The sequence below is a fragment of the Phoenix dactylifera genome, chromosome 2 (genome assembly GCF_009389715.1).
Source record: "Phoenix dactylifera cultivar Barhee BC4 chromosome 2, palm_55x_up_171113_PBpolish2nd_filt_p, whole genome shotgun sequence".
NCBI classification, from domain to species: Eukaryota; Viridiplantae; Streptophyta; class Magnoliopsida; order Arecales; family Arecaceae; genus Phoenix; species Phoenix dactylifera.
This window is the reverse complement of record NC_052393.1, coordinates 3445712-3464164: the sequence shown is the minus strand read 5'-3', so window position 1 is coordinate 3464164 and position 18453 is coordinate 3445712. Positions and strand designations below refer to the sequence as shown.

The window sequence follows — 18453 nt, the reverse complement described above, 5'->3', positions numbered from 1 at the left end:
AACCCTTCGGCCTTCTTTTCTAGAAAAAGAAAAGAGGTTTTATTCTTAGGTTACTCTTTCGGTTTAGTTGGCAACATAGGCTTTATTTCTGGTTAAAAGGTTGAATTACGGAATTATGAGCTGATAGACTGTAAAGAAAATAATTTCAAATGAAGCGGATGGTACTACAAACAAATTAGGAAAAGTTTTGATGGGTAGACAACCAGATGATTATAATGGTGCTGGGCTGGAAATGGGCCACGGCCCAGGCCCAAATCAGACAAACTGTGGACCGTATGACGCTCCCTGGACCACGGCACCAACCCCACATTTTCTCACTCGTTTCTTTTGTCCTTGCCGTCTTCTTTGGGCGTATCCCACGAAGCCGAAGGAGGCGAAGCCCCTCGTCTCGCCCGTCCGATCCCTGCTTCCTTCGTTTTCATCCGTCCATCTCCCTTTCTATCTTTATTTTTCCTCGCTTCTTCCATTAGATTGCAAGTACAAATCAAGATCGATAGCGAATGGAGGCGTAGGAGACCTTTTCCCGTTTCTAAGACTGCGAGGATTTCGAACGGCGGAAGGAGGAAATAGTTAGGGTTTTGATCTCGTTTTCTATCGCCAGGTTCGTCGCCCTCTTCCCCCTATTTAATCTGAATTTAATATTCTTCGAATTCATCGACGGAAACCCTAGATCTTCGAACACGTTTTGATCCGAACATTTGCTTATTTTGAGACGGATTTTGCACCTTATCAAGTGGCTATGCGCTCTTGATTCAATCATCCTGCTATCTTTTAATCTTTTTTGTTTGAGTATTTGTGTTATTTATGGTATTTGATTTAGTAATTTCTTGGAAATTAGGTCCTTTTGGCCTGCGGCTTAGTCTAGGATTTTGAGGTGCTGGATCTTTGAAGTCTGATGGAAAACGGGGCGAATCGGTTGGAAGAGATGAAGATGGCTTTCGAGGATGGGGCTTCGCCGCTCGAATCGGTGGATGGAGTTGGTGGCGGTTCCGCCGGGCCGAAGGATGAAGCGAGGGATTCTGAAGAAAACGAGATTTTTGAGGAGGCCATCGAGCCGCCACAACCGGAGCGTTCTGATTCGCAAGATTTTGCTGTAAATGGAGGGGGGATTGCGGAAGTACCTCGATGCGGGAACGGGGATGGGGTTGGGGGTCCTGACGAACAGGAAACGATTGCTCCGGAGAAGTATGATGAAGCAGTGGATATGCAGGTGAATGATCGGAATGCTGATGAACAGGAAACGGTTGGTACCGAGAATTTTGATGGGTCGACAGATGCTTTGCTCAATGATCAGAGTTCTGAGAAACAAGAAGCAAGTTTTTCTGAGAAGTTTGATGAGTCAATTGATGTCCAAGTAAATGATCAGAGTCCTGAAGAGAAAGGGGCAACGGAGATGGAAGCTTCTGCAGAGTCAGATCATTCTCTTCCTCTCAAACAAGTAGAAGATAGGAAAGAAACCATGCCTACTGAATTGAATGGTGTGGAAGCAGATGGTGTGATCAGTGAAAAGGTTGGAGATGGGGTAGAAGTTTCTTCTATTCCTGTGAATGATGGAGAATTGATTCTTGAGGATAGCAAAGAAGAATTTGTTGATGAGAATTCGAATGATGGGGAGCTTGATGCGGTGATATCAGATGGGCCGCATTTAGCTGTTTATGAAACGCCTGAAAATGGAGGATCACTCGAGGAGATTTTGGATAAGAACAGTGTGAGCTGCGGAACTGACTCAAAGGAACATATTCCACATGATGATGGGGTTGATCAGATTCAGGATGTTTCAGTCCGCTCAAGTACCTTTCCCCATGAGCAGACTGTAAATCAGCAGAGTGAAGAAGGTCCTTCTAAAATGGATAATGGGTTTGTAGCTGAGGCACTTGCTTCTGTGGTAAAGGAAGATGAATCCACCAATTCTCCTATCACAGATGGAATTCGAGAGCACCCAAAGGAAGGCAGCGAACAGAGTCCTAGCTCTGACAGCAAGTCTGGGGTTATCAAAGATGTCGGAAAGCAATCTGTATTGGTAGAAGGTTTAGGTGACGCAGGTTCTACAGATGATGACAACAAGAAAAGTTATAGTCAGCAAGCACCATCCGTTATTTCACATTTTGAGAATTCAGGTGGGACCTCTTTGCCATCCCGTCCTGCTGGCCTTGGATCTTCTGCTCCCTTACTGGAACCTTCTGCTCGCTCTCTTCAGCAACCCAGGGCAAATGCATCTGCTCCGCGAAGGCAATCTCAGCATTCTGAGGAGCCTGTTAATGATGATGCAGAAGAGAATGATGAGACTCGTGAAAAGCTCCAGATGATCCGGGTTAAGTTCCTGCGTCTTGCTCACAGGCTTGGCCAAACACCACACAATGTAGTTGTTGCACAAGTTCTATACAGGCTTGGGCTAGCTGAGCAACTCAGAAGAAACACAAATCGGCCTGGTGTATTCAGCTTTGACCAAGCTAGTGTTATGGCGGAGCAGCTTGAGGCAGCTGGACAGGAGCCCCTTGACTTCTCTTGTACAATCATGGTCATAGGGAAGACGGGGGTGGGTAAGAGCGCTACCATCAATTCAATTTTTGATGCGGTTAAGTTGCAGACAGATGCCTTCCAACCAGGTACTAAGAAAGTTCAGGAAATAGAAGGGATGGTTCAAGGAATCAAGGTTAGGGTTATTGATACACCTGGACTTTCCTCTTCTTCTTCAGATCAGCGTCGAAATGAGAATATTCTCCACTCGGTGAAGAAGTTCATCAGTAAGACTCCTCCAGATATTGTTCTTTACTTTGATCGGTTGGATATGCAGAGCAGGGATCATGGGGATGTACCACTCTTACGGACTATAACTGACATATTTGGAGCATCCATTTGGTTCAATGCTATTGTTGTTCTAACTCATGCTGCTTCTGCTCCACCTGATGGCCCAAATGGCAGTCCTTTGAGCTATGAGATGTTTGTGACACAGCGGTCCCATGTAGTTCAGCAAGCAATCCGACAAGCTGCCGGTGATGTGCGGCTCATGAACCCAGTTTCCTTGGTGGAAAACCACTCAGCATGCAGGACGAATAGGGCTGGCCAGAGGGTCTTGCCGAATGGTCAAGTTTGGAAGCCACAACTATTGTTACTTTCATTTGCTTCAAAAATTTTGGCAGAGGCAAACATGCTTCTGAAGTTGCAGGACAGTCCACCTGGTAAACCTTTTGGATCTCGTGCAAGAGCTCCTCCATTGCCTTTCCTGCTGTCTTCTCTTCTCCAGTCAAGACCCGAACTAAAGTTGCCAGAGGAGCAGTTTGGTGGTGATGATACCTTGGGGGAGGATTTAGATGAGGAATCTGACTCAGATGACGAAACAGATTATGATGAGTTGCCACCATTCAAGCGGCTCACAAAATCACAATTGGCAAAACTGAGCAGAGCACAGAAGAAGGCATATTTTGAGGAGCTGGACTACAGAGAGAGGCTCTTCTATAAAAAGCAGTTAAAAGAGGAGAAGAAGCTAAGGAAGCTAAGGAAGAAAATGGCAGAGGCAGCTAAGGATCTACCAAATGATTTTGACAATGAGAACTTAGAAGATGAAAGCAGTGGTCCCGCATCTGTTCCTGTACCCATGCCAGATTTGGTGCTGCCTACTTCTTTTGATTCTGATAATCCTAGCCACCGCTACCGTTTTCTTGATTCTTCCAGCCAATGGCTTGTCAGACCTGTGCTGGAAACTCAGGGTTGGGATCATGATGTTGGTTACGAGGGTCTGAATGTTGAAAGGTTATTCATAGTGAAAGATAAGATCCCATTATCCGTTTCTGGCCAGCTCACAAAGGATAAGAAGGAATGCACTCTTCAGATGGAGCTGGCAAGTTCAATTAAGCATGGTGAAGGGAAAGCAACTTCATTAGGCTTGGATATGCAGAGTGTTGGGAAGGATATGGCCTACACATTACGTGGTGAAACAAGGATTAATAATTTTAAACGAAACAACACAGCAGCTGGACTTTCAGTTACCCTCCTAGGGGATACAATGTCAGCTGGCCTGAAGATTGAAGACAAACTGGTAATTAACAAGCGGTTCAGATTGCTCATGAGTGGTGGTGCAATGACTGGTCGAGGTGATGTAGCTTATGGAGGCCGTCTGGAGGCAACTTTAAGGGACAAAGACTATCCGATAGGACGGACTGTGTCCACTCTTGCACTCTCTGTTGTTGATTGGCATGGGGACCTGGCAATTGGCTGCAATGTTCAGTCTCAGATTCCCATAGGAAGAGGAACTAATGTGATTGGCCATGCAAACCTGAGCAACAGGGGGACTGGGCAAATTGGTATCCGGTTGAATAGCTCAGAACAGCTTCAGATAGCACTGCTTGCACTTGTCCCCATTTTCAGAAATGTCAAGAGAATGCTGTTTGGTTCTTCTCAGTCTATGTAGCAGGTCAGCTAGGCTTGGTAACATGAGAAGCTGCTGAACAGAACTTGCAAGAAATGCCAAAAGATTGGCTATGTGCTTTTGGCATGAACTGTGAGTAAAACCTAGCTTCTGTGTGGCACTTTTACTTTTCTTTATGCTTTTAAAAGGGTATAACAGTCTGTTAGATGACTTAGTGGTTCTCTATTTCATCAGAGCTTACTTAGGAGAAACTGCTTGATTTTCGCTTCGTGCCTTTGAGGGCAAATTCTCTTGAAACAATGCACTGGAATGATAAATGATAAGCTTTAGTGTTTGATTCTCTGAATTATTGAGCTCTTCTTGAACTTTTGCACAAGCAATATCTGTTAATCCTATATAAATATTTCCCCCTGGTTCTGTTTTGTCTAGGATATAACAAGTGGTACAATTTCTAAGTTGAACGACAGTTTGGAAGTTTGCTTGTTCTATCATTATTGATGACCAACTGTTTAGGGGTTTTCTGAAGCTTTACTCAACGACCATGTTAACACCATATGATTGGGTCTCTTCTGATCTATTTATATATCGACAAAAACTACCACCTGGAATATAACATTATATGGCCTGGAATGAGTTCTGTATATCTGACTAGAATGGTGTCTTTGAATTTCAAAGAGGCAATGTGCATATGATGCTTATCAAGTCATTGCAGCCATATGGCTACCTTTTAAAGATACTCAAGGTGGATGAGAGTTTAAGGATAAATGAAAGTTCATCTGTTCTTTCTCTTTGGAGGTGTGGAAATTCTTTTTTTTTTAAGAAGAACAAAGGTAAGATTGAGAAAAAGATGAATGGAGCATTTAGTATTTCAAACCAATCTTTCCTTAGTAATTTTGCTCTTTTTGAATTTTTTGATTTTACATCACAATGTCACAGGAAAAAAACTTTCAACCGAATTGATGTGGGAAAGCGCTTAGGCATGCATGTATTGGGATTTGGATTTAGGAATTATATACTAGTATAATTGGTAGAAGGTTGAACTAGATACTTGAAGGTTTAGGATGTAAAATAAATGTTGTTGGACTTTTCTGGATTTGTATAAAATGACTTGTTAAGTGGTTTTAAGCTAGTGTTTTTTTGTTTCAGACTATATATTTTTAAAAGTTCTAGATTCAATTAATTAGGATTGAGATGTGAAATGGAACAGATTTAGGACAGGAAATTTAAGGAATATATGGGCTAATAGCTGTAACTACTATTAACTGGCAAATGAAAGAGTAGTAGAGACCCCAGTTAAATGCCTGGAGATCATCACCTTGAATTTCTACTGAGAGACATTAACTAGAATAAAGGAAGTTGAAAGCAACATGAGCTTCTTGCTGTCAAGGCTTCACTTCAAGTCTGGCCTAAGACTCGGTCTTAAAGGTATTAAAAGTTTTCCTAACGTAATAGGTTATCAATGATACTTTGTAGACTACTTTATTTCCGTGCAAAATAGGACCATGGGCCTGTTTTTGGCAACAGAAAATGAAGGGTCAGACTAGGCCTATTTTAGGCAAAACCAAATTTTACCTTTAGTTAAATGGGCCATGGAGGTTGTTAACTAAAAGAATTCCTAGGTAAGTCTCTACAATTATATTAGATTCTTGATGTCGCTGTCATGACATGCGCATATAAATCTTTAATACTGATCTTAGATTCAGTTCTTAGGGGATTAAAGATTTTCTGAACTAATATATTATTAAACTGGCAATTCTTTAGACAATTTTCATGCAAAATATAACTCATGAGCCCTGTTTGGCAGAAAGATGGGACTGGAATAGGGGTCAGAACAGGCCCTAATCCAATAAAACAATTTTTAATTCTGTATACTTGTGATCATAGGGCTCTGTTTGCAGAATTGTATACTTGCTGGTAGAGGTTGAATATAACTATGATCTAGCCAGTTCCATCAATCAAAGTTCTTTGGGAATTAATTACTCCTAAACTTGGCCCTTGCCTCCCTGCAATCTTTCCTCTATTCTCACCTCATGCCTCTCTTGCTCTCTCTTCCATCGATCCTCTCCTGGTTATCATTCCTTACCCCATCTATGGCTGCTTGCCTCCTCGTCTCTGATGACTGCATGGTGGAACCCTCATACAAATTGAGGGACTCATTAATATGATGTCCGAGAGTTACATTACAACTTGAAAACCCGCATGAACAATTAGATAATCATTATTTGCTGTCAGAGGATAATGCACATTTTGCTCTAAGAATGATATTAAAATAAAATTAAAATATCTTTTTATTCCTAGAATCTTAAAAAACAATCTCTCAGAATTAGGACGATGTCATACTTTCCATGAGATCAGCTCTTTTCTCTGGTCCAATAAGTGGTTGGTCTCACTTGTTATGGGGTGCCATACCCATTCTAATCTTGACTGGAATGTTGTATGCAACAGCACTACATGGAAAATGAAAAAGAAAAAAGTGTCAGTCTTTGTGTGGACTGTAGAATGGATAGTGGAGTGTAGGGCGTCGAGTAATTCTTTAGAAGGGTCAAGAGGCATTGTGAGAATGATGGACCATAGTTGATGGTAGTACTTGAACTTCACTTTAACATTGTTCTAATTGTACAATTATCGGCAGTTTAATGTGAAAAGGTCCCATATTTTCATGTCATTTTAAGTGAGTAATGCAGGCTGTGGGATCAAAAGGTCCTTTGGCCTGTAGCATGTATCAAGTAGCAGATAGAAAAAACTAGATGGAAGTAATTAAACATTAAAATATATGGGGTAGTGAATAAAAAAAGAATAAAGTTTTTAGAATTTTCACCAGCAAAGCTTGAAAGGATATCAAGAAGACTTCACGCCTTCTCTTCTTATTGAACTTTCCACTTGCACCTTCAGTCCTTCCAAAGGCGTTGGTGGAAGACTCCTGCACTCGCATCAGTACAAAGTCTGGAAAAGTAGCATGGCACCATTCTCTCATGCAATGTCTCGCCACATAAAAATTTGGGAGAGGTCCCAAAGAGAGAGAAAGAACACTGTTTGTTAATCTCTAAAAGCTTCAAGTACATCAATATTTGACATCGATGGGTGCCCTCTAAACTTGACTAGAACTAGGAAAACACGAAACAGGAAAAATGTAACAAATTCAGAACATTACTGGTTGGTCTCTAAAAGCTTGAAGTACATCAATATTTGCTCTAGGGTCCTAACATTGATGGGTGCCCTTTAAACTTGACTAGAACTAGGAAAACATGAAACAGGGAAAATCTTAGTTGTAACACATTCGGAACATTATTGGTTGATCTCTAAAAGCTTCAAGTACATCAATATTTGCTCTAGGGGCCTAACATCAATAGGACGTCATGGGTGCCTTTTAAAACTTGAACTAGAACTAGGAAAACATGAAATAGGGAAAATCTAAGTTGTAACAAATTCACTAAGCAGATCCTATTGGTGGTTTTATGCGTTGAATGGTTAGCATCCTATTGTCAAAGTGAGAAGGACAGCTATAGATCTGTCATCTAACTATTACTCCAACTTAGTTTAACTTATTGACATCGGCTGACATTATGCTTTGATGTACCAATCCTACTGTTGGATTGCACTCAGATGTACTAATCCTACTGCTGGGAGCATCGAACAAATAACAAACTGTTTTAATCTTTAACTTTCTTTTAGGACTTGGTTGTTAACAAAACTTTTCATGCATATTGATATAAGCCACAAAGCAGCTTTTGTTCTTTGTTTTACTCTTTGATCCTATACTCTTTCTGTGAATCAGATGATTTTCATAGGTGAAAAAGCTATATAAAAATCTATTGTCCAATCTGAAGGTTAAACCTTGCAAAAGAATGTCGAATTAAATTCGATAGTGTAGCACTACTGTTTTGCTCAGTTATAGGAGAAACTGTACGCTCAATCTTCACCATAAATCACCAGGTTAGGGAAATAAAAAATCTAGCATGATATGGTAATATGAATATGCAACAAGAGAAAAACCCAACAAAGGAGATTCAAAATTGCACATATTAAATAAAAAATTCAAAACCATGAAAGCAGGCTAGCTTGATGTGATTATGCGAATGAAATTGTTCCACTCTCAAATGATTCATTTATTCAAACAAAATGTTGAAAAAGACTGACGACATAAAAAGAAATTTGTTCGACAGTACAAATCACCACTCATTCAATGCTTGGAATGCTGATATTGTAGGCTCAAAGGAAGGAGGCTTTCGAATAGTTGTCTCTTGCTCAAAAGCATAGGCTATCTCGATCAACTTTGGTTCTGAACACCACCAAAACAAATTCCGAGAGGAGCTCCGTTTGTTCCATATCCTGCAGGGACGCTAATGCCTGGGTATCTACCAATTGCAAGAACACTAGTTGCCGACGCACCTGGTGTTACAATTACAATCCTTCCAAAGAGAGGCCAATGATTTTGGCAATTGCATTTCTCTCGATAGGACCTATTTGGCTTGTGTTTTGAGCTTCCAAAAGGATAGATTGATCAAATTCAGCCATCTTTTCCTGCACGAGGATTAATTTTTGACATAAATCAACACTATGTTCATTGTTGAAGGCTATTACATAGACCTGACAGGAGAATAAGGCAATTCTGATAAGTAGGCATTCAAATATAGCTTAAACTCTGCCAACATCACATCCTTCTCGCCACTTTTCTCAGCATCACGGATGATGCTTGCATTATTTGTTTCAAGGTTATCAATTTAGATGGCTCCAAGTTTCCTGTCAAATATTTTGAGAACTATCAGAAATCTTATATTTAACTCAACATGACATTTACCGAAAAAATAAATGGCAATTCTGGGCAACTTATCTCCACACGCGATCATTACCATTAACTAGGAAATATGAAAAAATTCAGCAACTTAAAAATAAGAAGCCTTCAATTTCCTAAAAGGATATCTTAGAAAAAAACATTAATAAAATAAAACTAATATAAAGATTTTGCACTGTGGTTTGCGTGTGAGAGATGCACAAACGCAAGCAATTTTTCCTTGATATGTTCCTTATAAGATCGCATCTCATACATTGCCATGTCCAATGTTTGTTCCACAGCTGAACTTTATCCAACAAATTTTTCTAGTAACGGTTCGCTAAGGTAGTGTTACTTGCACCCTTGTATTAGCCCCATATTTAAGGTTTTGCCCTTCTAAGATGGTTTTCCTTACTCGAGTTTCTTTCTTTAAAACACATCAGTCAGAAAAGAAAATATAAGAGGAAGTATATTCAACATTATTTCATAAATTATTAGATGAAACAACTTGGCTTCACAAATTGTTAACTGAGACAATTTCCTTATGCACTTATGACTTGTAGATTAGATTTTCAGAAGTTTCTTCTATTCTGCATTTCTGCAGGTACATTCCAGTTGAATTTAGTGGAGTTGACTAGTCCCAGACATAGAATGCATTAATCTTAAACCAAATTAGGGTCATCGGAGACCAAATCCATACATAAATTTCTTGAGCTTGTTAATTCACTTTAGGCAATTTATTTAGTTGGCTTTGCTGTATGCTAGGTGGAAACGAGCTAGCATGAATAAACTAGAGTATCTAGGCAAACTATCTTGACTACCAAATAAGACATGATAAACTGAGAGCATTAGTGCAAATTACATACCATATTGCAATTTGTATTCAAACATTAACAACAAAAAGATCACCCAATCATGGAAACTGCAACTGTATCTAAACGAGTTTCAGAGCTAACAAGGCAATTCCAAACTTCAGAGAAAGGAGATGTCGATCAGCCAAGAGGATTGATTTCTGAAAACTCTTCTGTTGCTGAACTGGAGAGGATCCAGATTCTTTTGCTTCTACTTCTCCAACTGGACCATGAAGAGGCAGCATTTTGTTCTCGGTGCCCCTTAATCGCTTGAGTTGTAGTGTCTTTGAAATCTATTGGTGAGCCTGGGCTAACCTTTGTAATATCTCTTGCTTTGTTTTAATAATTTTGGACTGGCCTATGCCCAACTCTTTTCCTTAAGAAAACCTTTCAACTATTTTTAGTGATTCAGTGAAGGGATAAATGTAAGAGATGATTTGTTGGTTAATTCTAATCGACCAGTCTCTCTTAGCTAAGATGTTGTTGACATGTAATCTATTTGTTCCTTAATTCTTTAAAGGATTTGTGAGTTATGCGTTCTTTTTTTTCCTATCTTTTGAAGGAAATAGTTTGTGTTCTTATAAATATCAGTAGTTCATAAATTACATATGGTTGATTACCTTAAGAGAGAAAAAAAAAAATCAAAGACGGGTTTGTTCGGCTACTTCTACATGATTGGGCTAAAATTTTGTAGGATTTGTAGGCTGTGCCATCCATTGAAGCAAGACTCTGTATCAACCGAACTCCATCCAACCCACATTTTGTGAGAAGAAAAAAGACATCCATGTAAGATCGGGGAACCGTCCCGAACCAGGGCCGAACCCCCTAGTTCGGGGCATCATGAGCCATACCGGCAGCGGACCGGGATGGTTTCGGTAAAAAAATCGAGATGTCATCACCCGAAGAGGAGAAGGAGAAGAAGAAGGAAAGAGAAAAAAAAGAAAGAGCGAGCGGAAGAGGGAGGAAGGCCAGCGAAGGGTGGCAGAGGCCGGCTCTGGTGCAGACGGCGGTGGCCGTGGCTGGATCCCTATTTCGAATGATTGACAATCATACCAGCTTCTGATCTGTGGCCAAGGGATGAGACCGATCTCTTTTGGAAGTTGATTGACAGCCCTCAGGAACGCCAAAGTATTATCTAAGATTTTTTTATACTCCCACGATCCAAAGATCCTCAAGCCCCTCAAAAGTTTTTGTTAAAGCGGCAACACTGAGCATTCTACATGGAGAACCAGCAGCAATGATGAACAGGTAGGGAGACAGTGGATCATCCTGTCTAAGCCCTTACGGCTGCGTGGTTTGCGTGGAGCAAACTATTCTTTCGTCCTTTACTAAAGAATTCTCTTGTTCAATATTCTGCTATACCTCTGCGTTTTAGTTTACTTTGATAATTTATTTGACCAATCAAATGGTATCAAAAATCTCTCAAATTATAGAGGATCACCAATTTATCGGTTCTCCACACGAACCTGTAAAATTACCCTTCTCAAAAGATAGTGTTCTTGGCCGTGTTTCCACTGCTGAGGAAGTATTCGTAATGTAATTGTTATTTGAGAATATCTCTTGTAAGCATGCTCACCCTTCTTTCTTCAGAGCATCAAGGTTATTTCTAGAGAAAACAAGCTCCAGAGGCAATCCTGCTTTTGGTATCTTGAGAAATAGTTCAACATGGTGAAACCAAACCCTTCAATTGCTCTCTCTCTATATATATATATATTTTACATATATACCCTTTTAAATATATGAAGCTGGATGAATACCCTCGTCAAATTATTCTTTATACGTATATTCTTTTTTTTTAATTTTTTGTATATGTACCCATACCATCTAACATCGTTAAAAAATAAACGGCTTAAAATTAAAATGACTAAAATACCTTTATTGGTGCAGAAAAAAATTATAAGGGTGTACATGTAAATAACGACCTTACAAGAATATTCATATAATTTTTCATATTTAGAATGATATATATTTAAAAAATTATTACAAAAAAATTAAAACTCGGCTGAAACTTGTTAAGTCTTTCATGATTCAGTTAGATTGACAAGTTAAAAATAAATTAAGCTATATTATCAAAATTTTTTTTTAAGATCATGACCCGATCAAGTTGAAATATTAGGTGATTATTTTGGTAATGCTATTCTTCATTTAATTTTAACATAGGTAATGCGTTCAGAATGCAAGTTGTAGATTCTATTCTGAACCTCTCCTTCATCAGGTTGATCACCCATTAAAGAGATGGCTGCCAATTAGGCGGATACAGAACCAAGATTTAGGAGTTGAGTCAGTCAAAAATTTTAAACATTTTGAAGAATAACTATGCATAGCCCAAGCCGAGATAGGCTTTGGCCTGAGCTTGGATATTCGCTTGTGAGTATTTTGTGCCACCCAGATAAGAGTAGGGAACCGTTTAGAATAATATTGGTATTACTTGACACACAACTTTGATCATTTGCTTAATTAGGAAACAGAGACACTACAAATAAGAGAAACGATATGAAGGCAGCTTCTGGAATCTGGACACTTTCAACCATATATGACACCATTTCAGAAAATTCCATAAGCCAGATGAGCAAGGTGGAGAGCCACTGCCGTCCCAAGCCAGTACTGGAAACCTCTTGAGCTTCCACTGTCATAAGGAATGTTGTCCCCCAGTGGATTGCTGCCGCCGAACCCGAACGCCTGGCTCACCCCGGCCGAGGGCTCCGCCTGCCGAGTGGAAAGAGTGCTCGGCTGCGGCAGCTGCTGCTGGCCACCCTGTGACTGCTGCCCAAACGGAAGGTTGTCATCACCACCAACTGGAGCGGCAAACGGAGGCCTCGCCGGCGCCAGCCCGGGCGACCCGGGCAGCCCGCAGCCCTGGTTTGCGCGTGGGTCCTCGCTCGCTTTCCATGCCAGCTCTCCCGTCTTGTCTCGGATCCACAGGTCACCCTCGTCCACCAGTTCCAGGGTCTCCAAGAAATTCTCATCGGCTGACTCTGCGTGCTCCGTGGCCCAGGCCGAGTTGCTCCCGTCGAACACCTCCAGCCCGTTGTCGGAGAAGACGACGGCGCACGTGTTGGCAGTGCTCACAGGGGCGCACTCCGACTCCCACATGCTCTGCTCCGTGCTCGTGTCCTGGACCTGGATGTAGCAGAAGTCGTTGCCGAAGCCTCCGGCGTCGGGGGCGGTTTCCCGGCGGAGGAGGTACGCGGTGTACTTGCCAGAGGGGGAGGTAATGAAGGGAACCGTGTTTTCGTGTGTGCCGGGAGGGATGCTCGCGAGGATCTGCTGCTTTGTGGTCCTCTGAATTGTTCCTGATGGAGTGGTGGCTTGTGCTGGTGGTGAGAGGAGGAGAGATGAGAGGATGAGGGAGGCGAGAAATTCCATGCCTTCTTGCTTGGAATCCAGTGGGAGACTTGTGAGGGAAGGCATGGGAGACTATGGGATTTAAAGGAGATGTGATAGCGGTGGGTGCAGCTTTTAAAATGGAGTTGGAGGGGATGGTGTTTTAAGTTAGGCCTATGAGGTCTTGCACCTGTTCCAACAGCAAGGGGATTAGTAGATGACGCTATGCTTATTCACTGTTCGTACTTGGATGAGTGAGGGAAAAAAAAAATGAAGTTCCTCTGGAGTACGGCGGAGTTGTTGGGCGCATTGCTGAGTCAAATGTGTGCACGCCATTGATGTTCTTAAGGCCCCTCCTCTTTTGTTAGTTAATCTCCTGCACAAATTTACTTTGTCTATTCCTTATATCTGAGCGCTGTTATTAATTGGTTTCAAAGAATTTGTGCCATTATTACAAAGGATTATATCACCTAGGGGTGATGTTTTAAGTTAGGGTTATGAGGTCTGACACCTGTTCCAACAGCAAGGGGATTAGTAGGTGACGCTATGCTTATTCACTGTTCGTGCTTGGATGAGTGTGGAAAAAAAAAGTTCCTCTGGAGCTCAGCCGAGTTGTTGGATGCTTATTCAACAATAGTCAAATATAGATCGATGCAGCTTCCTTGACTAGAAATGTTTAGCACCTGTTACTCCATGATATCTCTATTGTTAAGAATTCACTTCCCTTTTTCCACGTCGCTCATGCCTAGCGTCAGGTCAATAGGTCAGCTGACTGGCTGGCCACCAGAAGATACAAGCAGAACTTCTAAATCTTATGCAGCTTACAATAGAGGCGACTATTCATACAAAGCCATTTCCAAGAGACAGAAATGATAGCCCGCTGTGGTCTGTGATAAGCGATTAATCCAATTAATGACCACAGCAGAGAACCCGAGAACTCTCCAACCAAACCAAACCAGACCTGGGACCCCCATATAGCTTCTCAACCTCTGGTTCAGAGGATGTTAGAAAGGAAAGCCGCCCCCTGCGAGCAAGCTATCCCTCCTTGCTGCCCCACCAAGGGACACCACAGGGAAGGGGTACCCAAGCGAATCTGAAGCATAGCCCAATCGAGGGCTAGAGGGTACCCAGGGCCTTCGGCTTTTCCACACGGGGGCTTGCAACCACTCCCTCACCTTTCGGGTTCTCAAAAGCAGCGAGCAACCCAGGGAACATGGGAAGAAGCAAAAAAAAAAAAAAATGCATCATTTCGAGCTCGCCATAGCCAACTCCCGAGTCCCGACATGAGCAATGTAGAGGCCCCAAATCTAAGCTGGCCTCCATACATCCGGTTCGCTACAGTCCAAACAGCCCAAGCATGTGGTAGACTCCGTTTGAAAACTTAGAATTGAGGAGAAAAGAATGAAATGGAAGAAAAAGTTAAAAATTTTGATGTTTCGGAGTTTTTTAGTGAAGGAAAAGGAAAAGAAAATGAGGGAATCGGAGGAAAAATTTTAGGCTCCAATTCTCTCATTTCTTTCCTCCCATAAGTGGGAGGATTTGGAGAGAAAGGAATTGAAACTTAATAAAAAAATTTATAATACCTATTTTACCCTTAAATTAAAGAAGTACCAAATTAAAAGGACAAATATATCCTAGGGCATCCTTTGTTTTAACCTTTCATATGTCATCTCCATCTCTATATACTCATCTGCTGCACCTTTACGGAGCTCCATCTCTACAGCTGCACTTTCAGCTGACCCGGTCACTCATGACGCGGTCCGACCCGACCCATAAGCATGCCTTTTTTATAATAAGGATATTTTAGTAAAAATGTTAAAAAGGTATGCTTTTTTTTTTTTATCTCTCCAAACTTCCAAATAAGATGAAGAAAAATACTTTATCTTTCCTTCTAAAACTTCCAAACAAGAGGAGATAAAAGTTTATTCTACACTTTTCTCTACTTCATCTCCACTAAGTTTCATTTCATTCGGACTGCAATGGGATATTCAATCTTCTTAACTCCATTCCTACAATAAAATCACCAAAATCAATTAAGACTTGGACACTTTGTGAAGTAAAGTGTTTTTCCGACTTTACCCTCGAGCACCAACGTCAGCATGAGGTTCGGAGACTCTCCAGATCGTATCTGATCTTCAAATTTTAGGGATAGCTTCATAAACACCCTGGTAAATTACGATCTAGGTGGACTGGTCCTTTTATGGTAAAGCATACATTTGAGAATGGAGCGGTAGAGATAGAAGATCCTAGAGATGGTCGGATGTTTAAGGTAAATGGCCAGAGACTCAAGCCGGTCCTTGAGAAAGAGGCTCCAGTAGAGGAAGATATTCTTCTCATGGACCCCGTCTACGAACAGTGATGCTATGCCCATGCAGGTACGTTTCTCTTTTTCCTTGTTTCTTTTTGTTTTTCTTTATTTTGTCTTTGTTTTAGTTTTTGTTTTTGCTTGTTTTGTTTTATTTCGTTTGGTTTCCTTAGTTTAATTTTCAGGTTTGCCAGCTTCCTGTTTTTACCATGGATTTGTGCTCCGCTAATCAGGTGACCTCTATCCTATTTTGTTTTCTATGCTTTTATTTCCATACATTGAGGACAATGTCATGTTTTAGTTGGGAGAGGGCAGCCCATGTGTATATGTTTTTGCATGAATTTGCTTTAAGAAAAAACAAATGATTACAGAGTATTTTTGCTGGAGTCAATTTTTCTATCTTAGTCACACTATTAAGACACCCTTTGAATTCTTTTTTTTTATGCACGCATCTAAGCCTTGTGGTTTGATGGATGTTCGATGCATACAATTAGAGAACTCTCAAACTTAAGTATTTACGCATTGGTGAGTATTAGAGAGAGAGAGAGTTCATCATGTTCAGAGACTTGTGGCATGCGTTCATTGATTTTTTTGAATTGGTTGCTCTATTGGGAATTTTTATTGCACAGTTTGTGGTATGTTGGTTGATTATACTTAGGAGATGATGAAAATCAATTTAGGATGAACGTTTGAGCCTTTCAAGCTAACCCATGTTTTATCCATTAGAAGCCATTTTGAGCCGAAAAAAAAGAACCCTTTCCTTTGTAAACCCATATGTCCTTACCCCCCCCCCCCCCCCCCCTCCACTTTCAAGTACATGCTAGGGATGATAAATAATTGGTCCGCAAATAATGAAGACAAGAAAGGGGATGTACTGTGGTGGTTTCTCATTGGTGCTGGCAGGTTTGCTGAAATGGACTCCATAATTGCAACCAAAGGTTGTGTTAAAAAAAAAAAAAAAAAGAAGAAGAAAAAGAAAAGAAAGAAACAAAGAAACAAATCAACTCCACCAGCAGCTTCAGCTTTCTATTACCACAGGCCTTGAAAATGTCTCAGGCTCTAATCTCCATTCTGAAAATGATTCTATTGGTTCCCAAACTGCTTGTCACAGGTTCAAAATGCTAGTATGAAGTTGTTGATGAAATAACCAAATGGTATGACTAGCGTGAAAAAAAAAGGAAAAAAAAAAGAGAAAAGAAAAAAAAAAGGTACAAGCGGTTTGAGGAAGTTGTGCTTGATGTTATATCTTGTGAAGACCTCTAGCATGTACTGGAAAGTTCTTTTGAATTCTCTTATCCATCCTTTTATTATTTTTATTTTACTTAACTTTAGCCTCATTACAACCTTTTATTATTGACCTTTTTGATCCTAAGTGGGTTTGTGGTAAGAATGGTTGAGTTCCCAATGGTTGGTGATCCTATCATAAGATCAATGCTTGTTTGTTGCTTGTTCATGAACACTTGCCTTCTCATATATTTGTGTGAACACCCTTTCTCAACTCCATAGAGAGACCCCTTACACCAGTCTACTATTGAATATTATACCTGTGAGATATGGAGTTGAAGCTTTTGTTTGAAATGTTCTCGACGTTGTATGTGTCAGGGTTGGTGGTAAGATGGTTACGGCTTAGAGTACACACACACACACGAATTCTGGGAGTTGCTCTTGATGGACTGATTTTGATAGTATTGTTGATCTCTTGCGAGTACTTTGTTTGTTATACTTGAATATTATTGCTTAGCTCATGCAAAAGCTGTCTACACTGGGTTGGATATAGTCCGTTCTTTTTCTTCGCTTAAATTGCTAGGGACTAGCAATAAGCTGGTTGGGAGGTGTGATAGGTGCATGAAAATGTACCTTTTAACACTACCACTTTAGGCTAAATTGTTAAGACTTAAGCATGATTTGGATATTTTTATGATATTTTTCTAATCTGAACTTTACTTCACAAAGTGTCCAAGTCTTAATTGATTTTGGTGATTTTATTGTAGGAATGGAGTTAAGAAGATTGAATATCCCATTGCAGTCCGAATGAAATGAAACTTGGTAGAGATGAAGTAGACATGTTGAGGTTTCATATGCATCAAGAATCAGGTCAATTGGAGCTCCAGAGAGAAAGTTATGAAGTTGCAAAGTTAGGTTTCCCTAAACCGCCAGCCTGGGCCCTGACAGATCAGACCTTTGTGTAGTATTTTGATGATTTCGAGAGCTACAGAAGTCCAATTGAGATGATTCAAATTTTGTTGGAAACTAGACTTCCAGAGCTTTCAAATGACTATAAGAACATAAAATTTGAAGATCAGATGCGATCTGGAGAGTCTCCCGAACTTCATGCTGACGTTGGTGCTCGAGGGTAAAGTCGGAAAAACACATGCAAACGTGTCTAAGTCGTGTTTCCTAGGGTTTTTAGCCCCAAAATCATATATATACTTGGGGAGCACGCCGTTCTAAACAGAAAAAAGGCTGCATTACAAAGAAATCATCAAGAGGAGCCAAAAATTTATGGAGAGCTAATTCTTTAGTGAAGCTAGGGATGAACTCGCTTGAATGATGGTAGTTTCATTTATATTTGATCTATGTAATAGATTCTCATGTTGATACAATTTTTGTTTATCATTTCTCATCAATAGATCTTTCTTGTGTTGGAATAATCTTGAACCTATTCTTTTCATAGATTCAGCCATGTCTTTTTCTATAGAATTGTTGAGGTGCTTGATTATATCTAGATTTGATTGTTTATCCAGTTAGTGTGATTTTTTGCTGAAATATTGCCATTGGGTATATTTTTGTCTTTGAATCTGAGTCTAAAAGGATAACAATCCTTGGTTTTAAAAGA

General features: G+C 40.4%; 2 protein-coding genes across 2 annotated transcripts; one reads left to right on the top strand and one right to left on the bottom strand.

Moving 5' to 3' along the window:
• Positions 1–332: 332 nt before the first annotated feature.
• On the top strand, positions 333–4715 carry LOC103706145 (translocase of chloroplast 120, chloroplastic). The gene is made up of 2 exons (XM_008790159.4): positions 333–601; positions 839–4715. The coding sequence occupies exon 2, from the start codon at positions 896–898 to the stop codon at positions 4406–4408; it is 3513 nt and encodes a 1170-aa protein (XP_008788381.2). The 5' UTR covers positions 333–601; positions 839–895; the 3' UTR covers positions 4409–4715.
• A 7663-nt stretch (positions 4716–12378) lies between these two features.
• Positions 12379–13737, bottom strand: LOC103706202. The gene has a single exon (XM_008790241.4). It carries the CDS (start codon positions 13397–13399, stop codon positions 12533–12535), a length of 867 nt encoding a protein of 288 aa, XP_008788463.2. The 5' UTR covers positions 13400–13737; the 3' UTR covers positions 12379–12532.
• Positions 13738–18453: the final 4716 nt, after the last annotated feature.